This window comes from Urocampus carinirostris, chromosome 13 (genome assembly GCF_059441175.1).
Source record: "Urocampus carinirostris isolate Australia breed hairy pipefish chromosome 13, RoL_Ucar_1.0, whole genome shotgun sequence".
NCBI classification, from domain to species: Eukaryota; Metazoa; Chordata; class Actinopteri; order Syngnathiformes; family Syngnathidae; genus Urocampus; species Urocampus carinirostris.
This window is the reverse complement of record NC_142361.1, coordinates 23099098-23111974: the sequence shown is the minus strand read 5'-3', so window position 1 is coordinate 23111974 and position 12877 is coordinate 23099098. Positions and strand designations below refer to the sequence as shown.

Sequence of the window (12877 nt, the reverse complement as noted above, 5' to 3'; positions counted from 1 at the left end):
AGGTGGGATACCATGGAGGCGGGGCGGATAAAGGAAAGAATCAAAACACTGGGAAAAAATAATTTCACTAATTTTACATTTTAAAGGCTCTTTTTAAGGAATATATTTGGTAGTAATTTTTATTATTTCTATTATTTAAGAATAGAATCAAAATTGTCTTTAATGTCATGAATAACTACGTAGGTACATTGTTTACCATGAGATTAGACGTGGCATCCCAGCATAAAGAAGTAGCCTATTTAAAGACTTAAAATAAAAGAATATTGGGGGATGATTGGCAACATCCATAAAGTATGTGTAGTAGACTGGCCTAAAATATAAATACGTCAGAAGAGTAGTGCACTGACATTTTGCGACGTTTTAAGGATTTACTCTACACATGTACAGACGTAAAAACAATTGCTAACTGCCTTTAAATGGCATATTTTGCAATCCGAGAAGAAAAGCAAACGGTCTATTTGTGCAAGTCTGACACCTCGTGGTAAATGTTAGCTGCTGCAGTGTCTAGTAATTGCACGACAGCGCAAATACTGTAAATCAATTAGATAATTGAATTTAGCGCATGAACACAATAATGTACCGCACACAAACATGTTGTATTACTTTCTGTTTCGGCCTGCTCTCTTTAGACACATGTTGATATGTATCATATTACTGTATTGCGCATCTATTTATCAGTTGGTTTTTTTGGGGGGAGGCAAATATTTTTTTTGTTTTCTTTGGGTAATTAGTTGTTTGTTATCGTGTGTGCTGTGCATAAATGAATCCTTTAAAAAATCCACAGAGCCAGTGTAACCCTAAACATGCACAAGACTGAGTATACTGTCATGTTGGTCACTTTTGTTGGTATTGTTTCTGTTCAAGCATGGACTTTTTAAGATAGTAAGGGAGGAGACAGGAGACAGATGCTTTGAAGTTTTATGCTTCGAAGTCAGTCCGTGTGTGCACGTGTACAGTGTGAGTTGCGACCAAGAGTAGCTCCTGTGTAAATGTATACTGTATACCACTTGTTAATTTGTTATTCAATCGGCGACAAGACTTAATCAGTGACTGAGTGCACCATTAATCACATCGAGGGGCATTACATTGCTGTCATATATATAGTGAAGAAAAGTATTTGAACACCCTGCTATTTTGCTATTTCTCCCACTTAGAAAGCATGGAGGGGTCTGACATTTTCATCGTAGGAGCATGTCCACTGTGAGGGAGATATACTAAAAAGAAAAATCCAGAAATCACAATGCATGAATTTTTAACAATTTATCTGTGTGATACAGCTGCAAATACGTATTTGAACACCTGTGTATCGTCTAGAATTCTAACCCTGAAAGACCTGTTAGTCCGCCCTTTAGAAATCCACCTGCACACCATGCATCACACTGAATAAGATGGACCTGTTTGAGGTCGTTAGCTGCATAAAGACACCGGTCCACCCCATACAATCAGTAAGGCTTAAACTTGTAACATGGCAAAGACCAGAGACAAAATTGTACACCTCCACAAGGCTTTAAAGGGCTACAGAGCAATTGCCAAGCAGCTTGGTGAGAAATGGTCCACTGTTGGAGCAATCATTAGAAAATGAAAGAAGGTAAACATGACAGTCAATCTCAATCGGAGTGGAACCCAATGCAAGATATCACCTCGTGAGGTTTCAATGATTCTAAGAAAGGTGAGGAATCATCCCGGAACTACACAACAGAAGTTGGGACCACCGTTTCCAAGGTTATTGTAGGTACGAAAAGTTCCCCTCCTTAAACCAGAACATGTCAAGGCCCGTCTTAAGTTTGCATATGACCATTTGGATGATACAGAGGAGTCATAGGAGAAAGTTTTGTGGTCAGATGAGACCAAAATATAACTTTTTGGTCATAATTCCACTAAGCGTGTTCAGATGAAGAAGAATGAAGAGAACAATCCGAAGAACACCATCCCTACTGTGAAGCATGGGGGTGCTTTGGGGGTGTTTTTCTGCACATGGGACAGGGCGAGTGCACTGCATTAAAGAGAGGATGACTGGGGCCGTGTATTGTGAGATTTTGGGGAACAACCTCCTTCCCTCACTCAGAGCATAGAAGATGCGTCATGGCTGGGTCTTCCAACATGACAAAAAACGGAAGCACACAGCCAGGAGTGGCTCCGTAAGAAGCATATCAAGGTTCTTGCATGACCCAGCCAAGTCTCCAGACCTGAACCCAATCAAAAATCTTTGGAGGGAGCTCACACTCCGTGTTTCTCAGCCACAGGCTAGAAACCTGACTGATCTAGAGAAGATCTGTGTGGAAGAGTGGGCCAAGATCCCTCCTGCAGTGTGTGCAAACCCGGTGAAAGACTACAGGAAACGTTTGACCTCTGTAATAGCAAATGAAGGCTACAGGACCAATTATTAACATTCACATAATTTATTTACTATTTTGTAAATGTCAGGCTGTCGTAATATTTTTTTGTATTTTACATTTTTCTTTAAGTCTTTTATTGCATGGTTATCCTGGAGTTCCACGTCTAATGTCGTAGTAAACTATGTACACTACATGGAAACCAATGATAAGACAATTCTAATCGTACGACGCTGTAAAAAAATCAATTGATCGAATCGATTCCATGAACACAGAATTTTGAGATGGAAATATAATTGTATGATTGTTTGGTTGGTTGGTTGGTTGGTTGGTTGGTTGGTTGGTTGGTTGGTTGGTTGGTTGGTTGGTTGGTTGGTTGGTTGGTTGGTTGGTTGGTTGGTTGGTTGCCTGGATCCCTTAACCATGAGGGTCCTATAGGTACCGATTCCTGTGGTGTCTCTTGGGCAAGTACCGCCTGGTGGCGCCCGATATACTGCACGACTTTAATAAATCCTTTATTATTTGTTAATTCTATGCGATGCCGTTTTTGTACACTGGGGAGCAGCAAAACAATTGAAAAGTCAACAGGAGTCTCGTGCAGTAAAGGAGTCTTCAAACAAAAATACAACTTTTTTATTTTACTTATTAAAAATGTACTACCACATTATATTTCAAAAAATAAAAAATACCCCAAACACAATGTTACATTTTTAAACATTTGGTGCGGAAGTTTTACAGGAAGTGGAAGAGTGAGAGTAAGGAGGAAGTTGCCTCCCTCTGAATTGCTGATTGACCTGGAATCAGTTAGCGTAACAACAAGCAACTCAAACCAACGCAACTTCCAATATCCTCTGACCTCAGATCAGTTTGTAAAAATTGTGAGTTTCGGGAAGTCAGGAAATTCGTAGCGTTTCTGTACATACTCTCCAAATGTACAAAAGTAACTGTTTAAACTGGGATTTTTTTCTTTGATTTCTAACTAATTTGACATATTTTGAAGACCATGGACAAGCTTCGTCGTGTGCTAAACGGCCGAGAAGAGAACGAAGAGCTAGGGCTCACCACTCAGGTATGGGATGCTAATGCTATCAGTTTCGGCTGTCATAACAAACTTTTACTCTTCATTTTATAAATAAGGAATTCGTCGGCTAACATATGATTATTTTAATCAATATACACCGCATGTTACCCAAATTGTGTCATCTGTTGTTTTTAAACGCTGTAAATAAAACTATTACTGTGTCTACTTATTTGTTTTTTATCAATATTCTATTGCTTTACCTTGATGCTTTTACATGCTATCTAAAGAAGGTGGAAAAAAGGTAAGAATTTGACGTTGTGTTGTTTTTAATTGGCATGAGTTTGTCGGGGTCTATTTGTTGTAATAACAATTATTGGTCTAAGTGAGTTAACTGTTCCAATTTAAAACGGTGTGTAAAATGTTTGTTAATTGCTTCAGAAATTATTGGCAATTTGGAATTAAAAATTGCGTTGAATTGCTTTTATTCTTTTTATTATTTATCTGCATAAATATCCTCGTCAGCCAGTGGTTTGGACCCCGAGTTCATCATGTGACAAGCTTTTATTAGAACTAGAATTGTCTTTATTGTCATTGCTAACAACTCGGTGAAAATTGTTTACAACAAGATTAAACGTGGCACTCCAGGTTAAACATACATCAACAATACTTGAATAAAAAACAATATACTAAAAGGAATATTAGGATAGATATGCAATACTTACTAGGCAGTGCTTGTACACTGCCCTATGTTGTAAGTGCATCAGAAAATGTTGCATTGACATTTGTAGAAACGTCGTGCAAAAATAAGTGTAAATTAAATACTTTTTACAGTTGTATATGCAGTTATGTGATTGAGATGACACAACCAGCATAACATTACTTAAAATTGATTTCTAACCTAAGTTCAGGATTGTAGTACTGTTGCATTTCGCTGTCACATTATCTCAAGAATTTGTACAAATTGGTGATTCAACATTGGGGTAATGCCCTGAGATAATATTCATTTATTGCATGTCTTGTGCTTTTAGGTACCCATTTTTTATTAACCATTATTGTGATGACAGTATTATAGAAATAGTGTGTACACTGTGTAGACCTGGTAATTTGTGTTTGTAAAAAAATGATCCAGTGACAGCATGGTGTCATGTATGAAAGTGGCAACGTGTGTAATAAAAACACTATCAGGAAATGTGCCAACTTATATGGGAACGACAAGCTCTTTTTTCTTATTTCCTTCCATTGTTCTCTTGTTAGGTCCTCGATGCTACCTCTCTCAGCTACAGCACCAGGGTGAAATGGTTTGTCATATGCTTCGCCTCGGGCATCTTGTGCTCAATACTTGTGAGTGCTGCCGCTTTGCTTTCATATTTCATTAGCTGTCTGGTGCGTATTTATAAATACCCTGGGGATGCAGGACGAAAGTAAATCAATGGTATTGAGAAAGAAGACTCCTGAAGTCTATGTATTTATTGGCCTGGATTTTTTAATCAATCCAAAATGGGTCATGAGTTTAGTATGTAGGTAATTGTCTGATGTGCACATTTTTAAAAAAATCTGTTAATTCTTATTTTAAACAAAATGCAAATGTTAGACAGGATATATAAGTTAAGATGGTCATTATTTGTGGGATATGATTTCTTGTTGGCATATTAAGTCAAGTCATGTTTATTTGTATAGTTCTTAATCACAAGGAGTTTCAAAGGGCTGCGCAGACCACAGACCATTATGACACAATCCCCTGATCTAAAACCTACATGAGGGCAAGGAAAAAAATTAAAAAACCTCATCATGAGGAAAATGAAGAAACATTGAGAAGGGACTGCACATGAGGTAATCCTCCTTCCAGGATGACCAGGCTGCAATGGATGTTGCAATAACAAATAATACACATATATTGTCAAAATGAAATATAGAACATTTATAAGCTATAGAGTAGAAGTGTGTTTTAAGACTAGATTTAAACTGTTCCCTGAGGCTGCAGTCCATGCATGATTTTGTATAATACCAACAGAACCTTAAAATCACATCTTAAGCTAACAGAGAGCCAATGCAGGTTAGCTAAAATTGGGGTCACGTGATCAAACTTTCTTGTCTTACTTAAAAGCCTTGCTGCAGCATTTTGCACCTTCTGCAGGCTCATAATTTTGGACTTCAGGAGACCGGAGAGTAGTGCATTACAGTAATCGAGACTGGAGGTTAAAAACTAATAAATTCTCCGCATCAGACTGAGACAGTATAGGGCGAAATTTAGCAATGTTGCGAAGATGGAAAAATAGCTGTTCTAGTAATATTCTTAACATGTTTGAAAAGAAAGATTGGGGTGGCATCTAAATTGTTGACTGAGTTACTCTGTGTGATATTACATTTGTCAGTGTTCAGAGCAGTTTTTGAGAACAAGTCACGACATTTAAATGGACCAATGATGAACATTACGGTCTTTTCAGAGTCAAGGTGCAAGAAGTTGAGTGACATCCAGCCTTATTCTAAGTAACCAGTGCTGTATAGTAAAAACAGTAAAAATATCTTGAATTTTGGTTTGACTTATAAATTAGTCATGTTGATTATGATTTACATTGTTTGCTAGTTCACAAAAATGATAGAAAATACATATTGTGAATCTGAATCATACTTTTTACATTTCAGGGCTCAGCTCTGTTGTTTCTTCCAAACGGCATCAAACTTTTTGCAGTTTTCTACACACTGGGCAATGTCGCAGCTCTTGCCAGGTATGATTGAATCATCGTGCGACATAAATTGAAGGGTTGTAAGTAGTAACATGACATTTTGCAAAACTGTTTTGGATTTGCACACAGACTTAGTTTCCAACTATCATCTTTTTAAACAAGGGAATTTATTTTTACAGTTCATCCTTTGTATGTGAATATATGAAGTCTCCAAATTTTTCCCAAGGTAGATATGCAGTTGGTTATGAGTTTTAAATCACAACTCATTTTAAAACCATTTTTATCAGTTTAAAGTTTAACATTGAGATTAAAAGCATTGTTTTTATAGAGTATGTATTTTTTTGAGTTATGGGCTGGATTCTGTTATAGAAATTGGCCGAGGACACAAAAAATGATTGATCATTTGACTAATTTGGATTTTTCCTATCTGCCAATTTGGAGTTTCAAATTTGATACCTGGGCAATACATGAGAAAAAAAGATAAAAGTCTTTTTCTAAACTTACGTGAAGGCAGCTACAAGCAGGTTATAATTTATCTTATTTTTGTTTTTAAATAGACCACTTCATCAAATTGGTTTTAAAACCCTCAGAACTAAAAGACAGTTATATAATATAATAGAAACACAATAAAAAAACTAGCAAATACGGAAAATGTAGCCAGCTATTTGCTCGTTGCGCACATTGCACTCAAGGGACACCGGGGACAACTCATTTTAATCAGTAGTTCTTTCTGTTTAGCATTACATATATCACGATGATATTTTCACCATTTATGTTTGGTGGGCCGGATTATATATTCTGACGGCCGTATGTGCCACAGTTGGCCAATCAGGCTCAGGAGGTAGAGCGCTCGTCTTGGGATCAAGAGATCGCAGTTCGAATCCCGGCTCCTCCGTGTAACATGTCGAAGTGTCCTTGGGCAAGACACTGAACCCCTAATGCCCCCAATAAGCAGGTTAGCGCCTTACATGTCTGCACGGCCGCTATTGGAAAATGTGAAGCACACTGTAAAGCGCTTTGGTAAGTCTTGACTTGAAAAGTGCTGTATAAATGCAGATCATTTCATTTCAATCACTGCTACAGTCAAAGACATACATGTATCGGGTAATCATTTTTCTTGAGTACCGGGTATGATGTTCTGGGGGCAGTTTAGTGGTTAGCTCGTCCGCAGAATATTCCTGAGGTCATGGGTTCAAATCCAGCTAAAGTTTGCACGTTCTCCCCGTGTTTGCGTGTGTTCTCCGGGCACTCCGGTTTCCCCCCACATTCCAAAAAGATGCATGTCAGGTTAATTGGCTGGTCTAAATCGTCCCTAGGTGTGAATGAGCGAGTGAGTTATCTGTCCCTTTGTGTCGTGCGACTGGCTGGCAACCAGTTTAGGGTGTCCCTTGCCCACTGCCCAAAGACAGCTGGGATGGCCTCCAGCATCCCCGCGATAAGCGGTTCATATAATGGATGGATGTAGTCCTGGTTATTATGGATTCAATTGACATTTGATTTTTGAAGATGTGGTCTAACTAGCGTGTCCTGTCCTAGCACCTGTTTCCTAATGGGACCATTGAAGCAGTTGAAGCGAATGTTTGAGCCAACAAGACTAATAGCGACCATTGTTATGCTGGTAAGAAAATCTTTGCGAATGTCTGGTTGAATGTTTTCAGTCTATCCTTGGTAGACTATGCAGTTAGATAGAGTTACATAATTTTATGTTTTTAAACTGTGAAACTTGTAGTTCAAACAATTTTAAGGACTGAGTTAATTGTCAGTGTTGCAGCCACTCTCGATTTATAACGTCATATTTCCTTGACAGCTGTGTCTCATCTTGACTCTGTGCGCTGTGTTTTGGGTGAGTTTAAATAAAGATTAAATATGCATCTCAAATGTTTTCAATCCCTAATACACCTTTTTTACAGTGGCACAAAAAGGGATTGGCCATCATATTTTGCATCCTTCAGTTTCTAGCAATGACATGGTAAGTATCAACAGTGTAATAATCTCTGCTCTTTGCCCAATTATAAAACAACAAAAATAATATTCTGTGTACATTTTAAATGGGTATATTGAATGTTATAATTTGGCATTTCTTGGCTCCTTATAAAAAGGATTCACCTGTAATAGCATAACAAAATTCCGCACTGTCTTTGTAAATGTTTTCTTTTGAATATTGCTAATTATGGCCACAGCCTACTTGTAATACTTTTTTTTTTATTGTATTCTAATATTTCTGAAATTGGATGTTTAAGTTTTTGCATAATAAGCAATATTGAAACAATAAGAGTTGTAATACTGAAAACACACAGGCTGATAAATAAAGCTTTAACCTAGTGCCTTGTGCTTTTTTACCAATTATTAAGGAGAAAACATACTATTCTGAAGTATGCCATGCTAATATTTTGCAACACAGAAACCTCAGGTGAGAAATTTGGGAAATGCATGAAAACGAGTTAGATGTAATTGATAGCAGATGGCAAAAAAGATGTGTCACACCTTGTGGTCAATCTCAAAGATGCATTGCCATCAAATAAATATTTCTTCTTTTTATGTAGTATATTCAATTACGTATACAATTCAACAAAAGTCCAACCAAGGCAAAACTGCATATTGCTCTACTTGATAGAACAAATCCTCAAGAGAATACTTTGTAAGAGGTCAGTATAGTTAAGTAGCTACTACTTTATTTCCCCAAATAGAGAGTGATGGTGAACACTGCTGCGAGTGTAAAACTGGCACTGATTCCGGTGGGAGGAATGCAGTCGGCTTAGTTTAAGTTGTGTCTGATTGTTTGCCAGGTAGGTCAGCTCTGTTTTGGGCAGGTGCTGCCTGACTCAGCGTGGACCTACTTCAGTCTCACTCGGACACTATGTGGTCCTGGCAAGGGAAAGAGACAATTTTCTTTCCCAACTAGGTTATCCATACACAAATCTTAATTCGTAAATATTAGATCGATTTAATGGAATTTGGATTGATATTTTCTTTTAATCAAACCAAAAATGTGTGTTATAAAGCGACTCTCGTGGTGTAAAACTACTTCATTTAATTTAATAAAACACTGTTGATTCAAATAATGAGCAAAACACACGAACTGTCTCATAAACATGATTAGGTCTAGAAATGTATAATTCTATGACACAACATGTAGAAGCTGTTTTGCCTCCACATTACCATTACCAAATCTTTAATGGCGATATTGCGAACATAGCTTATTCCAATTTTACTATTAGAATTTAACAGCCACTTATCTTCCATATCTAGACCCTGCATGTGATGGCTGCCATAATTCAGGCATCTTGTGCTTTTATTCCCCAGCTGTTTCCTTCTCTAGCCACTCATCTTAGCCAGGCTACGGCTTGCCACTATTGCTATTGTTGGCTGACCCCTTTTCGTCTTTCTGTGTCACCCGCCTTCCACAGCTGGTTATCAAGCAAATGTTCCTGAGTTCTTAAATTCAGTAATCTTTCACTTTTTTCGCCACTTTTTCCCTTTCAAACTGCTCATGTTAATCATTTGGCTGTAGGCTATGGCTCACTACTAGTCAATATTGTTAGCTGCTCCTGCTTTGTCTTTTTGTGTCACTTGCCTTCCAAAGCTGCTCATCTAAACAAATGTTGCTGAGTTCTGTGATACACTGTTTCATTCTCTAGCCTCTCATTTTAGCAACTTAGCTGCAGGCTTTGGCTTGCCGCTAGACACTCCTGTTATTGTTAGCTGCCTCTGCTTTGTGCTTTAGCGCCTTCCAAAGATGTCATACAAGCGAACATTACCAAATTCTGTGGTTCTGAGTCCTGATGCTTGACTAATTAAATCTTTTACTGATTAATTCTAGTAGCTTCTCACACAAGCAGCTGAAGTTAGCCAATTACACCATCTCTGACCAGCGATTAGCTCTATTCAGCTGCTCCAGGTGTATCCACCTTGCTGAGTTTTTTGTTGTCGTTCACGGGGATAAACACCAGCTTTAATAACCTGTCGCTGTCTTAAAATAATAGATTTTGAATTTTACAAGGTATTATCCTTAGGGATTCTGACGTTCATTTCAATGCAAACGCTTCAGCTCCAATTTTTTCTAGTGGTGAATCATTACATGTCGCTTTAAGATAGAACACCATGACCTTTCATACCTTTTGTTTATTTAGTGTCACTGAGATGACAGTCTAGTCCAGTAATATGCAAAATCCTATGAGTGATGTGAACAAACATGTTTTTACTTGCATGAGCGGCACTGAGCATGTTTGCACAGTGTGGACAAAGGATGTCCGAGAAAGCCCCCGGGCACGTCTGTGGGAGGGTAATTAGGGAGCGTTTCGTCAGCACGACGGTCTGCGTCGTAACAACTCGATTTCACCTACGTGTTGGTCATTCACTTCCGTTCTCGCTTGCGTTCCCAAAGCATCACTACGGAAACCACAAGTCACACGTCCCATGCTCGTTCCCAACAGAGTACACGCCTACGCTAGCTAGCGCCGAGCTGTCTGGGTGTAAGCACTTCTGCGTTAAGACATGGCCACTGACCCGCACAACAGACTAGACTGAAAGATGTAAAGCTTACACTCAGTCATGACTTTAAATGGGCTGGTCTTTGTCTTAACAAAACGGATTATTTCTTTTGAAATCTCTTCAGAAAGATCGTTATTTCAATCAAGTTCATGTAGTGAAATGTCCGATTATGACCAGATGCTATCTGTGTAAAAGGAAATGGTGATATTTGTAGCAGCATTGATGACTTCACCTGATCATATCTTGCTCCACCACACCCGATAAAAAAATAAACATTTATCTGTTTTGATGTTTCAGGTACAGCATCTCCTACATTCCGTTTGCAAGGTAAAACAATCACTAATTATGATATTTTCTGATATCGTATTGTGTTGTGCTCATAATTCATCATAGAGGCCATACTGGTACCGTAGACCCCGGGGATACGGCACTAATCTGTTCTGAGGTGGGGATCAGAAAGTGAATCTTGTAGTGGGGTAGAGAAATCTAATTAGTTCCAAACCTTTAGTACCCCTTATAAAAACATTAAACAACCAAAATGGTTTATACAGTATGATTAAATAACATTCTGAAAACATTCTAAAAAATGAAACTTTTAAAACCACTTGTCATGCGCTCGGATTTCCATGCTTTATTCGTCTTCTTATTGATAATAATAGACCATGCAACTTAACTAGGGCATATTTCTCAATATTCGCAAGCTTCATTTCCATGGATATTTGTTTTTTCCGTCTCCCTTTAGCATCAGTAAAAAAATACAGTATTGTATTGCTGACACGCAAAGTCTGACGCACACAAAACTGTGACTGAATGAACAGAGAGAAATTAATTGTGGGAGGTAATTTAGCCATTAGCAGACCCGCATTTTACATAACTAGGACCAATGGTATATAGGCTGTTTAGAAATGTAAGTTGTCATTCACATGAACACTGAAGAGTTTGAATTTTGAAGATTTTTTGCTACGCACATTTATTTGTTGTTGATGTCGTATAATAGGGAAAATGTCGTTAAAATGGAAAGAAAAAATTGTTGTATTCCACATTGTGAAGTGAAAACATTGTAGGGCAGGGACGCCATATCCCTGGGGTCTACTGTGTTGTAATAAGAGTTCCGCAATTGCTTTTTTTCCAATTTGTTTGTTGCCATTGACTGCCATAAACCAAACTCTCTGGAGGCCACTGAAAAACATGTTTTATTTACTTGTAAACATCCCAATGTTTGCTTTACCCATTTGACGGTAATCCCCCCCCCCCCCTCCTGCTGCTGCTCTTCACCCACTTCAGGTCATCCAAATTGCTGCTTGTTGTTTCACATGCACTTTGTTGTGGATTAGTCTGTGACATATTATTTCGTCATATTATCAAAATAGCTTTTTTTTTTTCATCCCCCAAAACAATAATGCTGTTTGAGCCAGATTTTGACGCTTTGCTCGGTTTCAATATGACATCACAGTGGTGGGTTTATCCCTCGAAGGGGGGATAAAGAGGAATATCTTTATTAGATCCGGGCATGAATACTTAAAAAATATTTTTAATCCTCTCTCGCATAATCATATAAGGTTTCGGCCCCCGTTGAAGTTTTGAAACACTTAATTTCTTGTTCCCGTATCGACTCTCAAGACATGACTGCCTCGTTTATTTGCAGCATTCCTCCATACATCCATCATCCAAACATAAGCATGAGGTGCAATGTTTATTTTGCCAATCCAGATGCAGGCAGGATTATGTCTAATTTGGAGAGTGGACCCCCACAAAGCCCGGAGGCAGCGTGTATGTTTTGGTGACCCCTATAATCCATCCCAACAGCTGAGAAACGTGCTATAACCCCCCCTAGGGTGCCCTTCCCCCCTACCCAAACACTGACAGCAAGACAAAGACCGTCTTGCATGCTGCCCCTTCCACAGACCAAATTCCTGAAGACAAAAGTTTCACATTCTTAAGCTCATTTCCTCCATTTTAATCCTTTTTTTAATAATTATGTCCTTGATCAGCAAGCTTTTAAACATTTCTGGGAGGCTTTGTGCTTCCGTTTTATTAGCCCTTCAAACTGAATTAGGGCCACCCAACACAACACATGGCAAGAGGACTTGATCCTTTAATGTATTTTGCAGGCCTGTCCTTTTATAAGCTCCCTCACCTAAAGTAGGTGAAGTACTAAAATGAGCCGTATGTGCAATTCCCACAGTGCTTTGAGGCAAACATTGCTCTACATTTTCACAACAAATGGGGGGAGACGTTAGAGATGCATAATTTATTCATGGAGTTGTGAGGTGATGCAAAAAATAGCATCAAGAGGAACTAAAAACCAACCTGAGGCGATTGGAAAAATGCTAGCAAGGCTCTAGAAT

The 12877-nt window shown here is 38.4% G+C and overlaps 1 protein-coding gene across 5 annotated transcripts in view; it reads left to right on the top strand.

Annotated features, from left to right (window-relative positions):
• Positions 1 to 12877, top strand: part of sft2d1 (SFT2 domain containing 1) — a 55090-nt gene that overhangs the window by 39158 nt on the left and 3055 nt on the right. For 4 of the 5 annotated variants that reach the window (XM_088351632.1, XM_088351635.1, XM_088351634.1 and 1 more), the window contains exons 8-14: positions 3334 to 3402; positions 4609 to 4695; positions 5998 to 6080; positions 7575 to 7656; positions 7846 to 7881; positions 7949 to 8007; positions 10827 to 10856. In XM_088351632.1, the coding sequence (XP_088207758.1) occupies positions 3337 to 3402; positions 4609 to 4695; positions 5998 to 6080; positions 7575 to 7656; positions 7846 to 7881; positions 7949 to 8007; positions 10827 to 10856 (443 nt within the window). In that variant the 5' untranslated portion in view covers positions 3334 to 3336. Of the gene's footprint in view, positions 1 to 3119; positions 3212 to 3333; positions 3403 to 4608; positions 4696 to 5997; positions 6081 to 7574; positions 7657 to 7845; positions 7882 to 7948; positions 8008 to 10826; positions 10857 to 12877 lie in introns of those variants that run through there. The other variant, XM_088351631.1, reaches the window with a different exon arrangement.